At 40.6% G+C, this 25,472-nt stretch overlaps 1 protein-coding gene across 8 annotated transcripts in view; it reads left to right on the top strand.

The window, feature by feature from the left end:
• phf14 (PHD finger protein 14) overlaps positions 1–25,472 on the top strand; it is an 84,794-nt gene that overhangs the window by 31,744 nt on the left and 27,578 nt on the right. For 6 of the 8 annotated variants that reach the window (XM_058618806.1, XM_058618803.1, XM_058618808.1 and 3 more), the window contains exons 14-16: positions 1,224–1,386; positions 6,659–6,721; positions 7,391–7,512. In XM_058618806.1, the coding sequence (XP_058474789.1) occupies positions 1,224–1,386; positions 6,659–6,721; positions 7,391–7,512 (348 nt within the window). Of the gene's footprint in view, positions 1–1,223; positions 1,387–6,658; positions 6,722–7,390; positions 7,513–9,935; positions 12,502–25,472 lie in introns of those variants that run through there. The other 2 variants (XM_058618812.1, XM_058618807.1) reach the window with 2 other exon arrangements.

Genomic DNA, 25,472 nt, shown 5'->3' with positions numbered 1-25,472 from the left:
ACTGATTGAATGTGCATTGACAGTAAAATAATAATAGCAGTTGTAGTCGATGTTATCGCCCCTAAAATATTTTCATTACGTGAATGTGAACACTGAGGCTCTTCATCGCAGCATACTAGGGTTTATATATTCCTATTCATTCTGATATTTGAGGCCAGTAGTCTTATTAAGAGAAGACATTTAGGGATAAAGTGAAGATGATGATCTTTATTCTGTCTTCGGGAAATTAATAAATTCAAGGGTGCGCGTGGTGTTACATGTTAGGATGCTTTGACCAGCAATGGTGGGTGTCTGATGTGTGAGGTTTGGTGTCTTTCCTGACCAGCTTCATAACAAGGGTTGCTTATGTTGCCATAGTGATGGTGATGTGGTCTCTGCCATGTGCACTGACAAAAACAGTGGCAGCTAAGGGAACGGCCTGGCCTAGATCTCCTAGAAGCAATGGGTCGACAGTGCTCTTCATCACCACGTGACCCATTCATAGTGATCAAGAACAAATTCATTGACATGAAGACCTTTTGCTTTATTAGTTTAAAATGAGGAAAAAACCCAAAACATTTTAAATATGGAGTGCGGATGTGAAGCAGACAATATTTCCTTTTTGACTTGGTTCTGTAAATGTCACGTGTATCTGATAGTGTTGTGTTGATGCTGAAGGACCTTGGATAAGGTTTGTGACTTTTTTGTGTCTCTTCACCTTGTGCCTGAAATGTGGTGGGATTGTTTGACCCGTCACTGGCACTAAATCACAGTAATGACTCTCGTCTCCCCTCAGAATGTACGACAGCCGCCTTAAAGGTTTCAGAGTGTAACCTTAGGACTTAAAGCACGTCTTATTTTAATTTACTTCATCACTGCTGCTACAAATTCTACCTGGATCAAATCTACAATGTTCAGAGGTGCCTTTTGTCTTTTAGCAGTATAATGTTTTCTTGCTACTTACTCCTCTTTGTGAAAAATCCAGCTTCTGATTGGCTAAAGTCTTGCGAGATACTGGAAAAAGCTTCTCCTATATTTACTGTCAGAGCCTTGAGACTGAGAGACACATGTCACTGAGCAAACACTCAGTGAGAGCTGTCAGAATGTGGAGCTTTTTAACACAGATTTGAACTAAAGTATTTCCCCCGACGGCAGCTTTTACTTAGTCAGCAGACGGAGGATTTGAGCCTGTGATCGTAAAATCAATGCCGTTCCTTGAGAGCAACTCTCTCCCATCCACTCAGGCAATGCTCAGAGTGTGACCAGGCCAGCAGCGACGAGGCCGACATCGCCATGGAGACGCTACCGGACGGCACCAAGAGGTCCAGGAGGCAGATCAAAGGGCCGATCAAATTCATCCCGCAGGAGATGTCGCCGGAGCCGAAGAAACAACAAGTGAGAGGCACGGTGTGTATCTGCACACTGGAAAATGTCAAATGTGATGAGCAGAATCTGATTTCTTTTATGAAAACGGACCGAAAAGTGTGGCCCACCTCGTCCTCCAATCAATGAGGAGTGTAGCCGATGACACTGTTTACTAACTGATTGATCTGTATTGATTACAAATAATTAAATGAAGCTCTCATCAGCCTCAGTGTCCTCTTAAGGTTATCACACAGTTGCACATGGTAGTAGTTTTCTTACAAATCAAAATGTGTTAGAAAAGATTTGTAAGATAAGTCCTGCACACAGAATTTAGTAGATAATAATAAGTGAAAAAAGTTATATGTTAAGCGCTTAAATATGTTTACAAAATACATTTCTATGACGAGATGGTGATATTTACTCTCACTTTTACCCTAACAATATTAATAATATGGAGTCATGATGTGTTCAAAGACCAGCACAGTGATTGCCTTCCAGATCAACAGTTCCCTGACTATGAGTTGTGAGTTGAGTACCACCTCCACGTATAGTGGAAGCCACAGGTCTGGAACCATCACATGCAGGCAGAGCCCGTAGAATCCCCGCTGCTATTTACGTTACGTTTACATTCACAATGACGTGAGAGTACAATTCCACCCCATGTGTAGTCAATCTCACGTTGCATTTCAGTAGCAGTTTGTCCCCATTTGGGTGTCCTCGTACATGTTTGATTTCTTGTGACCTTCCTCACATAACAGGCACCCATGGTTACTGTCGTCTTTGTTGTTCCTTGCGTGTGCAGATGTCATGTACGGTTCACATGAACTCTCAACTGTAGGCGTATCCGTATAGAGATCTAGTTTTTTAAGTTAGAATAAATAGAACATTAACATCGACAGTGGCAGACTGTTTGGCTGACGTCTTTCTTTTATTATGTTGCTAGAACAGCCAATAGGAGCTTTCTCTATCTCTCAAATGCCCTGTTGCTGAACAGGCCTGGTAGTAAAAAAAAAAAGGCCTGATTTAACCAAGGTAGTCTAGTTCTGTCTCACATGTCTTGATTTACATTATGATAACATGTTATTCTGGAGTTATATATAAATGATATATTAATAAATATATATATATATATACATATAAATAATATATTTATATATATATATATATATATACAGTATATATATATATATATATATATATATATATATATATATACATACATATACATACATATACATATATATAATATATTGCCCACCCCAGCTTTAATTTGTCACCTTTCAAACAGCAGTACAGAAGATAAGGATTCACACATCATCATCATACACCTGCAGCCTTGAACAGAAACATCATTACACAGTGTTTCCCATTAATATCTCATTGATTGCAAATGAGAATATGGGGGGGGGGCAAAAATATTATTGTCTGATGGACAAGTCTCTATGATCTGGCAAAAAATCTGATTCAGAATATAGTCATAGACAGTAGAAAATTCTTTTATTTCAGGAGCTGTTGTTCAGCATCAATGACACAAGCAGACAATTTTGATTTTGAAAGTCATCCAAGCTGCGACTGTCACTGTTGCCATAAATCCTCTGGCAGTGACTTTTTCCCATTGTCCATAAAAGAGCACCAGGGTTAGGACTATGTCGGCCCGTGCTTTAATGTTTGGTGTCAGCGGTGAGAGGAAACAGAACCCTCTCTCCACTCCTCACTGGCTCCTACTTATCTGTACCGACCATGCTCTGATCGTGCGATACCGAGCCGCCTCCTCGTTCCCTCAAGAAACCCTCCAGATTGATATCTGACAGCTCAGTGGTGAGGAGGAGGAGGAAGAGGGGTGGTGGTTGTGGTGGTGGTTTGCGTTGTCTGTCACTTCTCCTTTGTTTTTTTCCACTGCCAGTGTGTGTGACTCGGTGCCACTAACCCGGGACTTGAAGGGAACTTTTCTCTTGTGGATGCTGAATACTCACAGCAGAGCCGGTGCCACTGAAGCTGCTGCGGTCTCTGTTACAAATAGAGAAATTAACAAAGAAAAGGAGGAGTGTCCCAGCCGTGACTCCACACTCGGCACTCTATCTGTCTTAGAGGGTAATAAAGTGGTGTGCAGGAGCACAGTGGCAGCCCGGGTTAATGTGCTTTTCTGTTCACTTTTAGAAACCCTAGGTCACTTCAGACTCTCAGGGATTAGCAAGCGCCTTTTTCATTATTATTATTATTATTATTATTATTATTTTTGGAGCCACAGCCACTCAGGCACTTCAGCAAAGTATTTATCTTCAAATGCAAGGCAAGCAATGGCAGGCGCTAAAAGGGCCCTGCTTTGCATGTTTAATTATTTTACCAGGGCACCCAAGCGCTGGCACTTCTCTAAAGCCATGTTTCAATTTATCACGACTGGCTAATCGACCTCCTGCTGGCCTCCAAGGCTGCTCCTCTCTTTCTCTCTCCCTCTCCCTCCCCCCTTCTCTCTCAGGGACTTCACACGTCACTGTGTGCATGCACACATACACATGTTTGGCCAAAGGGCCAATAAGGTGCAGTGCTGAGTGTTATTCACAGCCTGCAGTGGGTACTGTCCACTGGAGTAAAACCTTTAAAGTCAACCTGTGAGCTGAATTTTATTAACATGTGTGGCGCAGACTGCCGCAGCTGTAAAATTAATGCTCCATGGCACGCTCGGTTGGATTTTACACAGCCGTGCTAAAGATGGCCACGCTGAGCCTCATTCAAAGCACAGTTCATTAACACACATTTGTTCTTCAGTGTTGGAGACGTCAAAGAAACTCCACAACGAATGCCAACTGTTTCGCTCTGTCAGTAGGTCTTAATGTTTCCCCCTTCTGAGCCGCTACACTTTCATAATTAACTGAAAATGTGTTTGTTTTTTTTTGTTTTTTTTTACACTTTTCAGATTTATTTGTGGCCACTGAGACAATTTTAACACTGTTCATTACATATTGATAACAGACACTTGCTTTGCTAAGTTCTCCAGCTCATGCAGTCTTGTACATATTTGACTCTGTCGTTTTGTCATCATTTTAAGTGCAACTAAACCCCTTCTTCTGCAGCCTGATTTTGAAAATTGCAATATTATCTAGATAAATTTGCAGGAGGGAATCCTCCTTAAGGATGTACGATGCTGTGATGTAGCCATTTTTGTAATGTTTAAGTGAATTTAAGGTGGATATATAGGGTTCAGTAGATAGTATTATTGGTATCTTAAATACTTAGTAGTATTTAAGATACCAAATAAATGCTCCTGCTAATGAGACGTGATTTGCTGCTGCTGCCTGCGGTCCACTACAGTGCTTCCATTTAGGGTACATTCACACACCAGCTCTTCTTAATCGAACCCCAGTTCATTTGCTCAGAAAGTCTGGTTTGTTTGGGGAGGAGCTCTGTTGCAAAGAAGAAGCAAACTCTGGTCTGCCTAAAAACTTAAGTCTTGGTTCACTTCAAGTGAAACAAATACAGGGAGTGGACTACAACGCATGGCAACACAAGCGAAACATACGGGTGTGTAGAACAATAGCCGGGAGAAATGTCTGAGGCCATTGTTGCAGCATATGTGTTGTATGTTTGCACAAAGCAAAATAAAAAAAAACCCAAGACCAATACTCTTATGTGGCAGAAACAGAAGTTGTCCTGCATTAACCAACAGAACAGAGCGCGTTTTCTCGTTCATTGTTTGTCTCGTCTTCTTCAGGAATTTTTGACACAACGCCGCCTCAGGCGAGGAGGGGATTACATTATTCAAGAGGTTCGGCTCGTTTCACTAAAGTGCGAAAGTGTGAAAGCAAACTCGGCCCAGCTGAATGGTGCAACCCCCAATTTAGTCCCCAATCGAGTCTGGCGGACGATTAGGTGTAAAAACGACGTAAAACTCCCCATATGAACATATGCCATCAATCATTAAGAAATTAGGAAAATTTAGTTAACACATCTGCTTACTCCCAGTTCCTATGCTCTGTTAATTTCTCTAATCCTGTGTGAAATGATTCAGGCTTGTTAAAGATGCACTGATGTACTTAATTAAAAGATTGATTTTTGCCTCGCACTCATAAACTGCCTGCAGTTTTAATTTCCTCACCTGAGCAGAGTCTGAGATTAGCTGTGCAGTGTGGCCGAGCATCAGCTGAGCCAGCGACTCGGCTGCTGTCCTCGGCCTTATATAGTGCGCCACCTTAACACACAGACAAGTTAAAGCAGAAATGATTAAATAATGTCGGGCCTTTTGTCTGCTGCTGCATTCACACAGGCTCCAGTGAAGGTATGCGGATGCCAACTGGCAGCATTCTTGCAGTTAGCATTCTTAATGATAAGTGCTCCATCTGGCGAACGATGGCAAGCCAACGGCGACAGATGGAATTGTTTTCACAATCTGTTTAAATATGTTGTCGATTTTTCCAGCCCTTTTAAAACCCTCCTTAGCAGCCCCAGCACTCATTCGCCATAGCAGAACGGCAGAGGAGATGTTCAATTTTTATTCCCTTTCATGCTCTGTCCTTTGTACGCGGGACATGTGCTGCAGGTGGTGTTTTCGCCACACGTCCATCCACTGCTGTTTAGCTCGCACAGAAAGAGCACGATAGATTTATGCGGATGTCAAATGTGGAGAGACAGCACGAGCAGCTGTGTCGGTGATTTGCTTTTAATGCCGCTGAGTCTGGCTGGCTCAAATCAAGAGATTAGCAGTGACAACACAGAGAGGCACTGAATCGATCGGCTCATCAACATCTTCACCCTCTTTTAATAGTGACTTTTCTAACTGAGTGGAATCTGTTCCCACCGCCCACCCTGCAGCTAAAACAAGGACAAAACTGCAAAAAATGTCTCTTGGAAAAACAACGGAAACTATTAAAAGTTAGTTAGTTTGTGTTTTAGTGTTGCAGCACTGGATACTGGTCTAAGTAGCAATTTTTTGAAGGTCTCGTTGGAAGTTGAGATCAGCTTAATTTAGCCATATTTCAAATGCAACCAAAGGTTGAAAGACGAGTCATTTCCTTTGTCAAATCAAGACTGGGTACTGTAGGTCTGTTTGGTGCAGCTTGTGAAGCTAATCAATGTGAGTGCACTGTAAGAAGGCTGCACAGTTGATTATTTTTATCAGCTCACAACTTTGTCATCTTGACATTAGCAGCCAGACGCTCAGAGGACTCTATTTACAGACTGAAGTCATGCAGATGAAAAAAAAAATAAAAAAATACATATCTACCTATGCCCTGATGTCAAAAACGTTGTTAAGCCACTCAGAACAAAGTGTTATTGAAGGAAAAACTGCTTTAAAAAGTGACTTGTTTGTGTTTTACAGAGAACAAGAGGACAGAAGAGGAAGAGAGTTCCCATGTGTGAGGACAAAGACGATAAAATAGAGGTTTGTCTCTGTTACGTAATGATTGCTTCTGTTGTTGTTAGCTTACATGTTACTGACTTTCAGGTTCTTCGTGAACCATTTTAGCTTAGGCCAGAACTTTCACTGACTACGTCTTGATCGACCCTAAGAATCTTACTTGTACCGTGAGTGACAAACTTAAAGTTGTTTCTATTTTGTGTCTTTTATTTCAGTCCCTTGTTCAAACTCTAAACTTGCACTTGAAACAAAAAGATCACATAAAAAATATTGACCAGGTTGTAAAACTGTAGGTTTGCTCAAATCATTCGTGGCTAACAGCGACGCTAAAGGCCACAAAATGAATGCACTTCTTAGCATTACGCCGTAAAAAAGGAAATAAAAAGAAGACGTAAGATGAAGAGGAAAAAGAAACCCCAGTCTTGCATTCCGACTAATGTCAACTGTAGCCAGGGCTGATCAAAATGTGTGTGCGTTGTCATTTTACCTGGGAGTCAATGGTCAAAAACACAATTAAACTTGGGATTAAACAGGTTTTTTTTGACCAGTGGGAACAGTACATTTCAAGAAATACATTTAGGGAACTGTCCTCTCTGTCCTTTCCAAGTCTTTAACATTTCATTCCTGTTTACATCTCGGGGCTCCAATGTATGCCCATTCAGCTCCGGATTCTAATCAGCCGTGTTTCCATAGGAACCACTGCCGCGGGAACGCCGTCAACGGCAGTCTGCAATGCAGAAAAAACCCAAAGCCGAAGACATGAGGACCGGGTGTACAACGTGCAAAGGACCAGGTGACAACGAAAACCTAGTCAGGTGAGTGTGTGTGTGCACGCGCGTGTATGTGTGTGTCTTCTGAGGCAGCCATATCCTCCTGATGATTAAAGTTCAGTCTTCATTAGGCTCTGTCCGCCTGGCCTGTGCAGAGTGAGGGGGCTGAGCGTATCTCCTCCATAGGGCCTCTATATTGACCTGCCACATACATTTGCACAGTTCATTAAGGTGTAATGAATAGCTCCGTTTATTCTGCTCCTTCCCTGGGATTTCAGGTGTCAGGCATCTAATAAACAGGATTCTTCTCTGATATTGGAATCCTTTGGAGGGAGAAAAAAAATGTAAATTACAACAGGCACCCTGTCGAGACTATTGTCATGTGATGAATCTCTTACATGTCTGCGATACTCTCTCCCATCTTTTTGCATTCTACAAAACGGCACAGAGAACCAGTTTTTACTTTAAAGAGGTGTTTATACCCTAAAAGCCGGCACACACCTAGCACACTGCAGAGAGGGAACGGCATCAAAAGGTGACACAACGGTCTTTTACTTTCTGCACGGAGAGAGACGCTGTAACCCTCCAGATCAGCAGGTGGCGGCAGTCTGTCTTTGTCAGGTAACATTGCAGAACAGAAGTGCGATGGAAAAGACACACCGTTGCGATAAACGTGCAGCTACCAGCGGCACTGCTACTACTTTTGTGACATTGTTTTTTAGCTCAATAATCCGAGTTTACAATCTAAGTAATTTAAGACACGGTGGATGGTGAAAAGAAAAAAGCTGCTGCTCCTCCTCTCTCTCTCTCTCTCTCTCTCAGCCTTACAGAAATTGCGTTATATAGAAACAGTTTGTTGAGGTGATGGAGAATAGCAGCAGTAGTGCATTAACTTGTTCATCGTCAGACCGGTGATTGACTGTGCTTGTTGTGTCCCAGACTTTAATTTTGCTTGTCTTGTCATGATTGTCCTTCATCTCTCTCTTTCTCTCTGATCTCATCCACTCACTTAAGTCACTGTTGCAAACACAAACACAAACACAATCACATCCCTTCCGCCATCTCTACATGTTGTCATCCGTCAAACAGACAAAGCCATGTTGCACTAACCACTGCTGCCACTTCTCACACAGATTCTCGAGAATTCATTTCAACTACATCTGCAAGGCCACTATTACAAAACAAAACATCTAATCATCATAATGTTAAAATTAGTAGTTATTTTCAAATCAACAATGCACTTTGAAACAAAATGGCAAAAGCTGCCATTTAAATCTTGTAATTTTTCATCATTTATCCATGAGAATAATAGAATAGTGTCACGTGCCGCTGACTTAATGATTATAAAAAAAGGTAAAAGTGAAGTAGTAGCCGCTTTTCGAAGCATTCCATGAAACGTGTTACGACTTTACTCGCGACACATACTGTTGAAACCAAAACTATTAATATGCCTAACTTAATATGAAAGGTCGGTCATTTCTTCATCCGCCATCCCCGTGTGCTTTTTTTTCCTGGTCATTATTTGACGTTTGGCCTTTATCTGTTCATGGAGTCTCATCATTCAATATCTGTTATTACATTTTAATTGTGTCTTTATGATTAATTTGTTTAAGTGTACACTGAGACCGAGCTTAAAAGGGATATTTGTTGTTGTTTTTCTTTAATGACGCATGAGGTACTTATGCCAAGTTAGTGCGTTACATACAGAAGAAGTATAGATGGAGATAGAGAGCAGAGAAAAAGCCACTGAAAATATCCAGTATATAGTGTACAGTTAAGAATTGTATTTATTTTGTTGAGCTTTCTTTTACGAGGCTGCAACTCGGTTTCTCTGCCTCTCAAAATAGGCAGCATACTCAACTAGACCTGAAACAATTACTCGATTATTGAATAAATTGTCAACTATTTTAATAATCCATTCATCGGTTTGAAGCTTTTTTCTTGATTAAAACCGATTAAAAATGACTTCTGATTGTTTCAGCTTCATAAATGTGATTGTTTTCTTCGTTTCTTTGCTCCACATAACAAAGAAATCATTAAAAACTGAATAATTTTAGTCTGTGGACAAAACAAGACATTTGAGAACCTCATCGTTTCCAGGTTTGACAAACACTGATCAACAATGTTTAGCGGTTTCTGACATTTTATTGACCAAACCATTGCACGATTACTCGTGTAACACTAATTTTGCATAACCCTCACTTAAAAAAACAAAAACAAACTAGCCCTTAAAGCTGAAGCCATGCAACGGTCAAGACCAGTATAACACTTCGTAGGTTTAGTCATAATAAGCGCCATTTACATCAGTTTTATACGATGTGTCCATGGAAAGACCACGAGTCACTCGATTATCAAAGTGTTGTGCTTTTGTCGTGCTCTTGAGGCAGCGTTGAGGTTGTGAGGGTTGTGAGGTGTCGGGGGGGTGTGAGGTGTGCTGCCCTGACTCTTTCTATCTTTGCATTGCACAGGTTGTGAGAGCCGGGGCAGCCACCTCACCTCACCATAAAAACTCGGGGGACAGATGACCGTTGGCTTAGAGACAGAGAGAGGCAAATTGAGGCGCTCGGGGTCAGGCTGAAGGAACGAGACCGTCCCGTCCCGCACCGCCCAGCAACCAACTCTGATCCAAACTGGAACCAACAACAGAAAATTGAATGGAACTGTCTGAATCTTAAATTATGGAATCACAAAAGGTTGCTTTGGACCAGTAATGTTTGATTTATTACACTACAAAATACACTACAAAATATGCTTTTTTTTGTTGCTTTTTTGAGAACTGTAGCTGCAGTTGCATCTATGCAAAGGTCTCCACTCGACTACAACACTGTGTCACACTTTATTTCGTTCAACAAAGTAAGAGTCAGCCGATAGATGCAACTGTTCCATAGATACCTCTTTAATTTAATTGAGTCATGTTATCTAAATGTGTTGGAATATTACATTAAATAGTGAGGGATTATTCTTGGGAAAGGGTCAAATTTTCAACGCAGCCACTTGTGATTGGATCTCTCAGGATGGAAGATAATAGCATGTCTTTGATGTTTTAGATTGTGTTAAAAGAATGTGGCTGTTGTGTGTAATTATTTGGTCCAAGGCTGATGAACATCTGAAACCCAATTTTGGATTATTTCCTCTGCAGGAAAATAGTGAAACCAAGATGTTTACACGTGATGTTGCAGACGGTATGTAAGTGCACCGTAACGGTCACAGAGTTTTAAAATTCTGCTCCATTTGACTTTGGACTCCTGAATCAATCCTCTCTATGCCTCTAGGCGCTCGGCTGCTTCTAGCATACATGATAAAACACTTCAACAGATCTTGTGACCTGCCCGCTAAAAAACTTTTCATCAGTGCCAATCAGTAGTATTGATTGAAGTCATTTGCCACCCAAACCCTCAGAAGAAGAATTTCAGTGTGAATTTGGTTAATTACAGACACACTTGAACTTAAGCTTTCTAAGATGTGAGTGTTGTGTTGTGTGTTTGTTTTTTATATATTTTTTTTTAAGTAAGTTCCGGACTGTTGGGGAAAAGTCTTTGTTATATATAGAAATCGTCTTATCAGTTTACGCGGCAACGTTATGCCGCCATGAAGCATCCGTAGTAGGTACTAGGTAGTGTAGTAAGTGGTTATAACACTTAAATATTAGTCCACGTGTCTTGCGTGTCTTCAGGCGTTCAGAAGTCTTCCTCTGTCTCCATATCGTCCAGTGACAGTTAAACTGACACGTCCTCAGAAAAGAAGCCCAGCTCTTGTCTCCATGTCCCTGGTGGCCCATAGTCAGTGCTGTCAAAACAGCTACTCGCTGCTCTGCCTGGGCTGATGACGAGTGTCACATTTTGCCCTTGTGTGTCACTTTGTTGCCTGCCCAGGCCTCAGCATGCTTTTGGGAGCAGTCAAATCCATGCAGTTTGTCTCTTTTTTCTTTTGGCGCATGTTTGCGAACGACACCACCACCAAGGCTTTGTCTTTAGAGACGAGGTGCTGTATAATTTGCTGACTCCTTTTCCCCGTCGCTCACATCCAGTCGCTCTCAAAAGACGCGTGTGAGTCACGTCTCAAAAAATGCATGGATGTGTACGTTTACCTAGATTCCTGACAATACTCGAAACACTGAAAACAAGTGGCACGGTCTCGTAGAATTTGAATGCCGGTTAGCTCTGTAGTGCGATGTATGAAGTGTACAGTATTTATTTAAGGAGGGTAAACATTTTGTCGTTGTTTTTCTTGTGCCGCCATACTTGATTATACGAATATCTTAAAGGGCATTCCATAATTTTCCACATGCACAAGTCTGAGGATGTCCATTATGTCATAACCCACCCATGTCGGTGATGCTATGCACAGACCCCATGTGTTCTATAAATCTGGCCCCCTGCACAGACTTTGCATCTATTTCCAGGAATGAGCCAATATCCTTCTTAGTATCGGTCTGATACTGGTTAAAAAACACAGAATTTATTAATTGGAAAAATTAAAAATACAAAGTCTAAGATGAATTTTAAACCCTAAATTTCACAATAATCCTGCACTAAGCGGTCTGGAATAATGGTATGGACTAATTGATTGACACTCGTGGTTTATTTCCATCGTTATTGGACGAGAAAAAGTGGTAACAAGCCATCACGACTCCTGGTACGACAATATAATAGAATTGAATGTGGCTTTAGACCAACATTTGTTTTTAGTATGACTGGAACCACACGTGAATGTAACTCTCTGCGTACGCGAAGGTGGGAAAGTATGACGAGGCCTAGCGCTTGTGTTGTGTGAACAGAGTTGAACTCTGATTTGTGGTTTAGTCCCAGAGCCACTATGGTGTTTTCTTTTAATTGCCAAACATTTGTTTACAGTTGTTTACAGACATGCTTTGAGGGGGGAATATTGTGTACTGTGTTTCTGTGATATTGTATGAAGTAAGAATAATGAATGTTGCTGCTGTTGTGTGTGTGTATGTAAAGTGTCTCAGCCTCTGGCCCTACAGCTCTCGGAAATTAAGCGGAGCTTTAATAAACTCTTGACTTTTTCACCTTATTGCCGCAGTGATAAATGAGTGTCAGCCAGCTAATTAATCGTTCTAAAGGTGCAGCGGCGGCGGTCCGTTTGTGCGTGTAATGCCCTCTGTCATCTGTGATTTATCACCTGGGAAGTGGCCTTCTTGTTGGGAAATGTTGCTCCTCAGCCCACATAGAATACAGTCTAATTCTGTGACTCCTGTCAGAAAGAAAACACCCCTGAAAATTTGATTTAGAGCCCAGAATCCTAAAGCTGACTGCCCATGTATGATTAAAAAAAAAAGAAAGAAAAGGGGATCGATTGGGGTCGACTGTAATTATGTATTCATGTAAATTTCTGCACAGCACACAGGATAAGATCCGGTTGCTCATGTATGCGGACACTTAAAGGCACCGCTGGTCATTCTTAAGTGCAAAGAATTTAATGCAACTCCTGCAGCAAAATGAGACATTTAGGAATCTTTCAATGTTTGATGAAAGGATTCTTCAGCCACTCTTGCTGCAGACCATTTGAAGTCTAATATTCATTGAGGCTGTCTTGCACTCAGCATATTTAACGTTTTACCCTCACATCCTCCATGATATCCAGGTCATGGTGCTCTGAGGGTTGCTTTGTTTCTTGAAGTAGTACATGGTAGATTTTTTTTTCTTCCATTTTAAGTTTATTGTCCCATCTCCTTACCTGCTGACTGACCGAAAAATTCAGTAACAATAATAATAATTACTGCAACATCATTTTCTTCAGTAACAGTATAACTTTGGTTCAATAAAGTGAATTAATGTGTTTTTGTGTGTATACAAAAACAAAAAGTTTTGGTTTTCTGTCCCTTAAAAAGTTCAAAGCCAAATAATTGTTTTCTTCCAATCAAATACTGGATCAAAATCAATAATTACTAGAAAGATATGTACATTGATAATTACTGTTATTGACCCATTTGAGTCTGTTTTAATGCGGTAACCTTTTCGTCCATCTCTAGCCATTTCTTCTTAAATTGTAAAGCTATATATGTAGCTACTCCTTCTACGATGCAGCATATTAACAACATTATGGGCTGTATAAACCAGCACAATACAAAGCAGTTAAGATAACCTGCAAGATGTATCAACGGCTGCTATAACTCAACAACAATTGTCATTTTAAGGGTTAGGGAACACGGTCAGACATTGTTTTATCATTCTCTGGCATTTTATGGACCAAACAACCTTTTGATTAAATATAAAAAGGAAATAAATTGACAGAGTAATCGATAATCGTAAGTTGCAGCCTTAAAATGATCTACTCCTCAAAGGTCCATGACTTGGTGTGGACATTTTTACAGCTATTTTTAGCGCCAGTTCCAATTTCTGGTAAGCTTATAGAACTTCCTAGGTAATAACTGACTGACATTTTGTGTGGTCTCCAAGAGATGGTTTTTCCTCAGATGTTATTAAGATTTTTCAGTTTGCCATGACAACTGAACAAACCACTCCTTAAGATGAGGATTGTGGACCTTATAAAAACCATTTACTGTCAAATTTCCAGTAGCTTTTTTTTCCTCCTGACATCAAAAGCCATTTAATAAGCCTACATTACATCTGGTAATACATTTTTACACAAGCTACCTTGTCTGTGCAGTCTTTGTTCTTTTAACAACTATGGGAGACGACAAAGAGATACATTTTGGTTTACAACACGGTGTCAGCATCATTTGGTGGCATCTCCGCAAGATGGAACCAACTGACCGTGGCAAACTGTGGCCGCCCCCATCCCTCATCTTCAACCCCAGGGTCTCTGGGGACTGAGAAGCAGCCGGCAAACCAGAGATTAGCTCAGCTACAGCTGGTTTCTCGATATGGGATGAGACTGAGGCCATGGGATGCAGGAAGAGGAGGGGCTCAGGGATAAAGAGAGAGAAAAGCTAGCAGGGAGGTTCTGGAAGGCAGTAACCTTTCCGATGATGAGTGCGTTTCCCATTACTGCTCTGACACCGGATCTGTGGAGATGATTTAATGGCGGCATTTTGTTTTTGCTGACTTCACCCTTTTCCCCCCCTATTAAAACAGAAAACATAAGAGCTGGGACTGGGGCTGTGTGGGAAGTGTGGCCAAGCAGCTAAAATCTATTACTCCCCTGCTTCTTTTCTCTTTATCCCACTGACTCTGCCACAGTGCAGGCCTGCTCAAATACTTCCTGGGGTACAAGTTCTTCTCTTCTCTCCTCCCACTCTTTGAATGGTTTCTGTCTCATCCTCTCTTAACTGCGTTGTTTTTCCTCCTACCTCAAATTTTAATCGTTGCACACAGAGCAAGAGCCACAAATCCCTATGGGTTCCTTAATATCTCAGTGGACTATCTGTTCATAGACTTGATTTAAAGGAGTTGTTGTGTGCTGCAAGCATTTCTTGTGAAACTCCCTTTGCAAGGTACAGGACAGAGTAGACTTAGTTTCAGGTGAGGTCCGGGTTTGAGTTTATCCCACAGAGATGAAGAGTCAGAGCCACTGCTGATGTCAAGTCCCCTCAAGTGTTGTACTCAGTTCACTGAGGCCCCCTGCTGGAAAACATTAAGAACTTGATTCAGATTTTATTTATTTTTTTAAAGCACCAGCTGAAAGCTGTACACATCGCCCCTTTCCTTTTTCTAGCTGTGAATGAGTTGTGTCCAGATGATATAATAAAGGCAGTCACTCTGACTTGGCTTTCTCCATAGGTGCTACTTCAGCAGTCAATACATTACTTCCCGTCTTGTAAAACAATGGCTCTTTTATAATGTTGCAATGACCCAACACTAAATCAAAAACTAGAGGGGCCTCACAAAGCCCAATAACCCACTCCTTTTCTATGGAAAGTCACCAGCACACTTTGTATTGATTTCCGTCACGTGACCAATCCCGAGGTAATTGCATTGCTCACTTGTGATAAATTCACTGCCTTGTTTCAGCCACTGAGGCTGCTGGAGACAAAAGAAGTTTCTGTAGCCACAAAACCACCATCAATACCTGGATGCAAAACGATAGTCGCAGAGGTTTTATAATATCATCAGTCTAGGTTTCTGTGATGCTGAATTTTTGAAATGGAGAAGATGAAACCCAAAGAACCTAAATGTCTCCTCTCATATAGGTTAAATAGGAAAGGCAAGAAAGAATAATTATGCCAGATCAAATATTGATAAAGCACACAATAAGCTGTTTTTTTTCCTCCCTGGCTTCTCCAAGGTGTTTATAAAGCTCCAGTGTGTAACTTTTAAATATCAATAAATTACCATTAAATTTAAGCCATTGCTAAATAAGTTCAGACAGTGCTCATTAAGCTTATCAGTGTTGTTTTGAATCTACAATCAACCGGCAACAATTCTGCGATTAACGCCAAGACTGACGGAGCCGAGGAGGAAGTACAAAAGCGTGACTGTGGTAGAAAAACATAGAGAAAGAAAAATGCTAGAATAAGTATCATGAAAAAAAAGTACTGCCTACAAGTTTCAGATTTGGATTCTTCTGCAATAAAGGCATATTGGACACTCTAAATTGACCTCTGTCTCTATGTGGCTCTGTGATGGACCTATGTCAGCTGGGATTGGCACCAGCGTCCACTGCGACCCTCATGTGAAGGATACAGCAGTAGAAGGTGAATTGATGAAGTTAATTCTATTCGACATTACGCTGTAAAATGCCAGCATTCATACAAAAAGCCCTTTCCAGGATGTTCCTGCTCATTAATGTTACCAAATATAGTCATAAGATTTGTGGCTGTCCTCCGCTTCAACACGTTTCTAATGACTTGGATTAACTCATCACCTTGTCTCTTAAGATCTGTGTCTGAAGAGCTCACATTAAGTCATAATGTGCAATTCTGTCCAAGAGACTCCATTTATCTAATAAAGTTATATCTTTGTCCTCATCATTGTGATTTAATTCGGTTGTAGTGATACATTACTGAGAATGTCTGCAGCCCGTCGCTGCAGTTCCTCGAGTGATGACTCTTTGTTAGATCGAGACAGAAATGTGCCGGCGTTGTTGATGAGGCAGGTGAGATCAAACAAAGTCAGCTCGGATTTATTGGGCCACGAGCTCCGTTGAGCGAGGCGACGGGTCCTAGGCTGGTGACAGAGGGGTGGTGTTGGTGGGAGCCATCTTCTGACTTCACCCAAAGATTAAACACCAGATGAAAGTGGACACGAATCGCCAACTGAGAGCAACACGTGTAGCAGACAAAAGCGATCAATCATGTCCCCTCCACCACCTCACCTCCAATAAGATTACATCAGTCAATAACACCTCTTATGAGTGATTGGATTTGTCAGCTTCAAAGGTACAAAGTGTGGTATGGGGGAGGGGGTTGTGTTGCTCAATTTTCCCAATGATTAAAGCAGGGCCAAATTGCTTTGATAACATCAAGGACCTTGTAGTGACTGGGTGTGTAAGGGCAGTGTTAGGAGCTGATAGAAGCTACATGGTGGAAGCAGGTGACTCAGACACTGTCAGAGACACTCAGAGACTCAGAAAACAGCTAGCTAGGTTACATTAGATCCAGTAGCGGAGATGCAAGTTCACCATCTTCCAAAGGAATATCTTCCTAAAATGTGTCTTTCATTGGCCAAAGACACAAATTCCAGAAGCTTGTGTCTCCTCCAAAAGCCAAATTGGTTCCAATGTGTCCTTGGAGTCACCCATGGGTTTCTGGAAAAGCAGAGCTTGAGAAATTTAGACATAAGAAAAACATCACTGTATGTGTTGGGCTTACACACATTTTTATCTGGCTGACATGCTCGTTTTACTCCTCAAGGAGTTGCATTGGATTACTTGCCCTATTCATGTTACTGGATCAGTAACCAACATGGTGCGACCAACAGCTTTAATCAAGTGGCCCTAGTGGTATTTTCTTGTGCTTACTTTTTATATCCATCCTCACCTTCCAGTCTTTCTTGCGCCTTTGAGGTGATCAACAATTCTCTCCATTTCAGACATGTCGGAATGTTGGTATAATCTCCCAATGCTGATTGATTTTAACTCGAATGGTTTAATCATATGATGCGGCTTTCATGTCTCCATTGTGTGAAAAATTCCAGGATCAAACACGATACTAGGAACTCACTCGTTGCATTTTTCTCCCACATAGTACACATTTGATCGCCCAGCCCTGTTCCTGCGAACACACACCATGATTCTCCAACGTGTTTTTGAAGGGGCCCACATCTGCTGTGACGCATTTCTGTGTCTTCTGCACCATCGTTTCTGGCCACAGTAGCATTGTTCTCCAGTATTGGTAATATAAGTAGGTTAAAACTTAAGTATCTCATATTTTTATTGGATTGGTTACCATGAAATTATCTGAAATAACTCACAGAAATGAAAAATTAAGAAAATGAGTGCCTTCAATTTTTGTGAAATATTTATGGTAGAAGGCAGTTTGTTTTTTAGTGTCACCCTGAGGATGACGCGTGAATATGAGATAACGTGTGACTCTGAGTCCCCCTGAACATATACATCTCTAATATTTTGTGGTATAAGTAGACACTGATGATTTACTGAGTTTTCTGCAAATGAGCACATGTTAGCATGCTAATGTTTAGATTGATTCCCTTGTGAAGTGTACATGTCTTTTTATTTTTGATTACTTGTGTCCATGTAACGATAGCTAGTGTCAGGCCAGAAACATGTGTATGTCTATGCAACAGCATTCCCATGATTCCAGGTGTGAATCCTACTGCAGGTGAGACAGGTGCAACTACAGCCAAGTGTCAAATTAGGGTGTTAATTAATGTTAATTGACGTGAATCTGTGCAGTAAGTCATTAATGAAACTTTGCTCTGTCAGCAGCGCAAATTGAATTTAAAATAAGAGTTTGTGAGTTGTTACACATTGAAAGAATTAGATCAGCAATTTTCCCTACTTTCAGATTCATTCCATGCTAGGCTAAGCATGTCCTGCATCTGTCAGTGCACAGGGAACATGAAAAAAAAGAAATTGATATTGATCATCTATAATAGGTTTTGTTACATGGCACAATGAATTTAACTGGAGGCATGTATGCTCACAAAATAGGCAGTTCTGGAAGCTTGGGGTATAGTAGTGAGCACTTGCTGTGCTATTTGGCGTGTTGCTATGGCCCCCCCAGCTAGCTCTGCAAGTTAATTGGTACCAAGCTAATTAGCCAGGCTAGCTGCCAAGCAAGGCGCACTCATTTATTTGAGACGTATTTACACCACTGACTCCTGTCTAATGGCTGATTGCAAATAATCTAAACATCATTGTGCTACAGAGGCCATGATGTTTTTTGCAGTTTGGATTGGTGTGACGCATTGCTCTTGGTGCGTGCATAAAAACTCCATATGCACTTGCTATAGTTAGTCACAGCAGGTGGCCTCACTGAAAAGATGTAACTGTCTTATTGTGTTGTAACCTCTTGTGTAGCAGGACCCTGCAGTAGCACAGTATGTGGTAGCGTTATTGTCAAATGTAAACCCCAGTTTTAAGATAACCCTTGTTTAACCACCATCCATAGATAAATTAAGATTAAAAACCACATTATCGCTCTCTCTCACACACACACACTGATAGAACTTAGAGTTTGCATCAAAGACCTTCTCCGGGATACACACCAGCAGTAACAAAGGGTTCATTAAGGTACAGTAATTAGGACAGCATGTGGCCAATCGTTGCAGACTTGCTAAATAAAAAAAAGAGCACTCCTGTGAAGTTTAAGAAGGTCTTCAAAGGTCTCCAGCAGTGAAACTTCTCCTGTCTATTGTTCCTGCTTGCCTTAGTTAGAGATTTGTGTGAAATTGTTTGCTGTTTTGTGTGCAAGAATCGGAGTGTGCTCATTAGAGGAGCTTGCACACTTTGGTCGTATGTCTTCTATTCACTGGGTGGCCAGATCCCAGATTTAAATTCCCATCGTTTCCAGGCAGATATGCATACTCAGCCCAACCAAGATTCTTTAGAGTGTGTGTGTGTGTGTGTATGTGTGTTTGTGTGTGAGAAAGATCCACCTGCCTCAGCATATTTGTGCTAATGTGCAGCAGCTGTTACCTCATGCCCGTACAACTCATAAGATGCCAATTACCTGTGCCAATTAAATTTCCACTCTGATTTGAGTAAATCTGCCATGCTTAATGTGTGAACACTACAGGTATAATATTACACCTGTTTCATAGCCTTTCTTAATCTATTGCCAGAAGCCTGCATTCAATAACATTATGCCAATTAGAGTTCAGTTAGCATGAACATGGAAATGAGTTTTTAAATGTGAGTTTTTAAAAGAGGGCTGCTGTGATTGTTGAAAACTGTGGGAAAGGACAAAAGATTGGTCAAATTTGCACAAAAGTTGCAATGCTGAGACACGTGGTCACGCATTTGTAATGGTTAAACTCTTGTTTCATGTTACAGTAGTGTGAGTAGTGCTTTTCAAGGTTGAAGACACACCAACACTTTGAAATCAAACACAGCTAGACTTGGTAAAACATATTTTCATATTTTTGCAAGCATAAATGGCACCAAGGTGTGCTTTTGACATATGACCAATAGTGACATAGTTCACTAGTTAGCCAAGCAGCACTGACACTAAACAACGGAGGTTTTATTGCATATCTTGTGGCAAATTCACAATCTTTTCCAAACACTAACCACGCTAAACACACTAAAGTGCTTAATGTTCCTATACCTAACCACACCCATAACCTGGAAATGTTTATCGTTAAGCACATTTCTGCCAAATTTTATGCGAAAACTTATGTCATTTTATCTGAAAACAAAAGAGAATGCATTTAAGTTGTGTGGCGATGTAACTTTTAGGAAACAATCTTGTGGGAACTTGAATTTGGCTGTGACTTAAGAACACCGTAGCTCTGACAGTAAATCTAGCAGAAACTTTTCCACCATCGCACAACACTTTATCTAAACAGGAGCAAGAACTCCAAAAAGAGGCGGTCTTCTCTGTTCTGTTTGTCCATGATTAAATGCCCCCCCCACCACCAAACATGTTTATGAGGTGATGTAGCGAGAAGCGAGGAAAGTGCTAACGGCAGCAACAGACAGGAAGTTGGCCAAAAGAAGACATTGCTGACAGCAGCTTTATTTAGAAAACATATTTATAAAAAAAACTTGCTATGCTGGAGCTACTCACTGCCCTCATGGGTCCTGATTTAAAGTGAACAAGAGGATGTATACAGACCCCCCAATGGCAAGTTGATTTGTCCCTCTTCAGATTGAAGGTGTGCTCAGTCCTTCCTGTGGAACTTCTTTTCCACAAGCCTGAGACTCCACTCCTGTCCACAGAATTGCAGTTGTCATCAGATCTGACACCACCAGCCTGCCTAATTCCTTTCAGCAACTCAGTCCAACACAAAGCTGGTTTCACTGCTTAGTGCTGCTTGCTGATATCCAAATTCTCTCTGCCATAATTCATGTACAGACAACTTCTTGGACAGAGCGTGTTATGTGATTTCCCAATATACATTATGAAAGCATGGCGTGAAAAGACCTAAACAATCCCGACAAAATGAAAAGAACTTTTCTTGAGAAGCAGTGATCACCCGCTTTATTTTATTCACTGAGGTGTGCAGCGGGGAAAAGCAACCCCCCTTTTTTAAATGCCTCACTGCTGCAGGGGTGATTGTGATATTTCTCTTAAGATGAAAACATGATCCACGATACAATATTCTGTATGTAGGTTCTTTTAAGTCATGTATCGGGATATTTTCCATGTCAGTTTGACCACTATTGTCTGTCACTTAAATACTGTATTTTAAACCTTGCAGCCTTACATTGAAACAGCTTGTAACTGTAGAAACTAGACTAATGTGTCGCATCCATTCTACACTGTGGGAGAAAATGAAGCTGCTGTGCTATTGCGATGTTGCTTGTCTTTAATCTTTTACATCTGAATATCAGGAAGCAGAATTGGTCTTATATGGACTTATTTGATTGGTAGCTTGGTTGTCTACTATGAATAAAATGGAAGATAATAGACATTTGCAACTGAGTCTAGTTTACTTGTTTGCCCATGAAATAGTCCTCAATGAAAGAAAGAAACAAACCTCCTTGAACCTCCTACAGTGAAAATTGTATTAATTGCTATAATTACAGTGAAACTCTGTATACACAATTGAATTACACCAAAAGCAGGTGCCACCACTCACACAACAACTTTGGTTATTAATCAATAAATCCATACTGACTTACAGCATAATCTGTCTGCGCTCATATGGCAGCAGGAGCTCAGGGCAGAGAGACTCATCCCAAAATATTAGTATTTAACCATCAGACTAAACACACAACTACTTTTCTAGTGATCCTGATTATTCCATTTAACAGCAGCCAACAGTATTACCATGCTACCCCCAGAGGCACAACTTATGCATCACTGTTATTCCTTTGTGGAAACAAATGGCAGATCTGTAAAACAAAAAGTAGATGGTATTTGACAGATCAGATGATAACAAAGTGTTTCCTTGCTACTATAGAGTTACTTTCACATTGTCTTCTTTATGCCTTGGATGCTGAGGAAAGTTTGACAAGGATTAATAGCTGCTTTTGTTTGCAATTGGTGAATTGTAGAGGAAACGACAATTATTTTGTCAAAAAGTCGAGAGTTCAGTTAAAGTCCAGAGTTATCCGCTGACAACAATAAATGTCCTAATATTTTTCTTTTGCCAGCTCATCCAGTAGATGTTGAGATATTCATTGATCCCCCGATAGCACTAGAGGAAAAGTCAGGGGATCATCAAACCTCGTTGGCAGCATAAATCCCTTTACTAAATGTCATGGCAATTCATTCAGCAATTGGTGAAATACAGTTTGTCCCTCTGGAAAGATGTCAAATAGACTTTAAATCGTACCTCGCACGGTTGCTTCCTCTTGCTGCATGTCTGAACGGGAAACGAGGACATTGAGCACTCGCTTTTGTTAGAAATGGCTCCATCTGCTCTACTGGCGATACAGACTTTGACCAGAGACATTAGAGAGCTCTGGAGGTCAAGTGACTCTTTACGCCCCCATGTTGGCAGGAAAGAAGTGCTGCTTTCAAGCCAACAGAGTTCAAAAGTTGTTAAAATAAGTAAGTGTACCTGATATAATGATCACTACACAAGCGGAATCTTTTGCCTGTGGATTCCCATTACTCAATCTCGTATGGCTGTGATCCAATACTGCCATCTTTCAGGGTCCGTCGTGGTCTGGTAAATCGCTCTCGTCTTTGCTTGTCCCCAACTGTTTTGGTATTTAACAGCTGTCCATCATCTTCACTTTCCAGGATTATAATTCCTGACATATTGCCTGTTATACAATACATGTTGCCTGGTGTATACATTTATTGATTTGAGGAGCCAAAGCCAATCAATGGAAAAGAGGCCAGAGTTGAATGTGTCAAAAGACGTTTTTGAAATGTTGCAAAAGTGCATGAGTGGTAGAAGAATACATTGTTTTGAACCTTATTTTGGGGCAAAGTCAAGATTTTTTTTGAGTGTTTTTATGTCCCAAATTAAGGAATTTTGTTTTGTAAGTCTGAAATCGTTGTTGCCAAGATGGCTGCCAAATTGGCTTTTTTTGTGCAGTGGCTTTGTTTTTGCTGTCACTAACTGCCGGAGGCTACAATCAATATTATAATGACAATGTGTTCATGTCGTATAAAAGCTGCATTTACACTTTTTTTTGTATACTGATTGACATCTTTTCAATTCTCCTTCCCACTCAGTTCACATTTTCTTAATGTAAACAAAACAAAGAAGCAATAGTCGTACATTGCCGTGACATTTCAAAGGGCAATTACTAAAGATTCCATGCAAATGTACTCGATATAATCCATTAGACCGCTGAGCATGACATGAAACACAATCATTTGTTAGTGATTTCTGATTTAGGTCGAGTGGCGTGATGAAGTAAAGATGATGGATGAGTTGAGGACACTTATATGTAGCTCTATAGATGGCGAATAGCCTCTATCAATGTTACATTTCCATAGCATTACAAGAAGAAGATTGAGAAAACTGAACAATATGTGAAAGATGAGTCAGTACTACAAATACAAATTCTTCTGAATACTCCAGTAACACAAAGTGAAATGCGTTAAAATCACAGGTCTGGCTGAACAAGAGGAAATTGACCTGTGACTGTAGCACAGAGGGAGCATGGTGTCTTTTTTACCTCTTCTTTTAATCATTTATGAGGCTGGCTGCCCTTCAACAAGCTCCCCCAGCCTGATGAACACACACACACACACACACACGATCCACAATTAGAGCCAGTTATGTCCTAATCAATGAAGGAGATTCGCATTCTTCATTGAAAATCTGATAAGAGCGGTTACAGCCTGGGAGGTCAGCCTGAACCCGCTCTATTCATCTCCATTACTGAGGGAAGAAAGGCCGGTGTGAGTGGTGTGGAGACAAGGAGAGAGTGCATGAAACAGTGTTGACATGTGTATCTATACGGTTCAAACTGACTTTTTAAGACCTTCATAATCTACCATGGACACTGTTTTAAGATCAGTTACCAATGTGAAATTATTCACGAGTAGTACATGAAGGAAAAACACCACGGGGCATAAATGAATATCAGTGTCAGACTTGCAGAGCAAGACCCTGTGGTTTCATTCCTATAGCTTTTATCAGATTTATTTAATTTAAAGACCAGCATTCTAAGAATCCCTGTGACTTTTTTAATCTCAACACATACTCGAATAATTGCAATGAAATCTGGTACATGTGGTATTTCAGTATCTCCTCTTGATTCATTGACTTTCCCCTCTAGTGCCAGCTATAGGTCAAGAGTATAATGTTCCATGTATTTTAGTTTTTGAAGCTATACAAGCAAAACTCATGACTTTCACATTCAAATTCATGCATTAAAAACCCATCTGAGTTCAAAATATGAAGCCTCGAGGTGCTAAGACATCTGGAAAAAAAGGACATTTATGTTATGTTGCTGTAAAAATGTATGAGTATACAAACTAAACTGTCCAAGCGTCTCAAAACTGACGTGTGTGGAAATGTTTTAGGTGTTTTGACGTAGATTGCAAAGTAATGGGCACATCTGTGGACTGACCTGCTAGCTTAGCTGTTAGCTCCTCCTGAGTGAGGCAGCGGAAAACGCCTAATCGTAAATGTAGTAATAAATAATGACGTCAAGTTTGTCAGACGGGGAGTTCAAATATCTATAAAGAATCCGGGAATCCTTTTAAATTTGGCACAAATGTTTTTATTTGAATTTTATGGCCAGAGGTCACAACTGACCTTAGAAACCCTTTTCCACCTTTCAGATGTTGTGGTGTAAGAACACCTCGAGCATATCCATTCTAAAAATCTCTAAAAGGTCATGGTGCCCTCGCAAAACAAGTTTTTGGTCTCTCGGACAATTATTTCCTTTTTTTAAGTCAACATGTGCGTGATATATAGGATGGGAAAAAAATATGGTGTAGCCTGAAACTGTTGGTCAGCAGAGGCACACAAACAGCTAGGCAGTAATTCTAGTTTTAGACTGCTGCTGTGACTCATCGCCTGAAAGCTCTTTTCCGGTGAGAAACAGCGAGGAGCGGTGATTGCGCTCAGCTTCCCAGGGCCATTGTGGCAATGACAGTAAAGCTTCGAAGACACGTGTCATATTTCTTAATCTTGTACATTGTGTTGAGTTCATTCCATGGCACAACTGTCAGTGACGAACAAAGAAAAAAGTGACGTTTAGTTCTAGTTCAGTTCAGTTTTAGCCAATAGTGTTGTTATAGCATTTGTTTATGTTTGTAGTCCTAAGTATTTCCGTAGTCGACTAATCTGTAGATTATTTTCTTGATTAATCGCGTGGTCCATAAAATGTCCGAAAATGTTGAGAAATAGCTTCAAACCTGGAAATGTTGATGTTCTCTAGTGTCTTGTTTTGTCCACATAGAACCCAAAAAATTATCAAATTTAAGAAGCTGAAAAATCAGAAAAGTTGTTTTGATCGATTATCAAAATAGTTGACAATTAATTTAGCGGTCGATTAACAATCGATTAATTGAATAATTGTTTCAGCCCCAGTTTAAA

This window comes from Solea solea, chromosome 20 (assembly GCF_958295425.1).
Source record: "Solea solea chromosome 20, fSolSol10.1, whole genome shotgun sequence".
Lineage (NCBI taxonomy): Eukaryota > Metazoa > Chordata > Actinopteri > Pleuronectiformes > Soleidae > Solea > Solea solea.
Note: the sequence above shows the minus strand (reverse complement) of the source record. Positions and strands in the feature narration are given on the sequence as shown.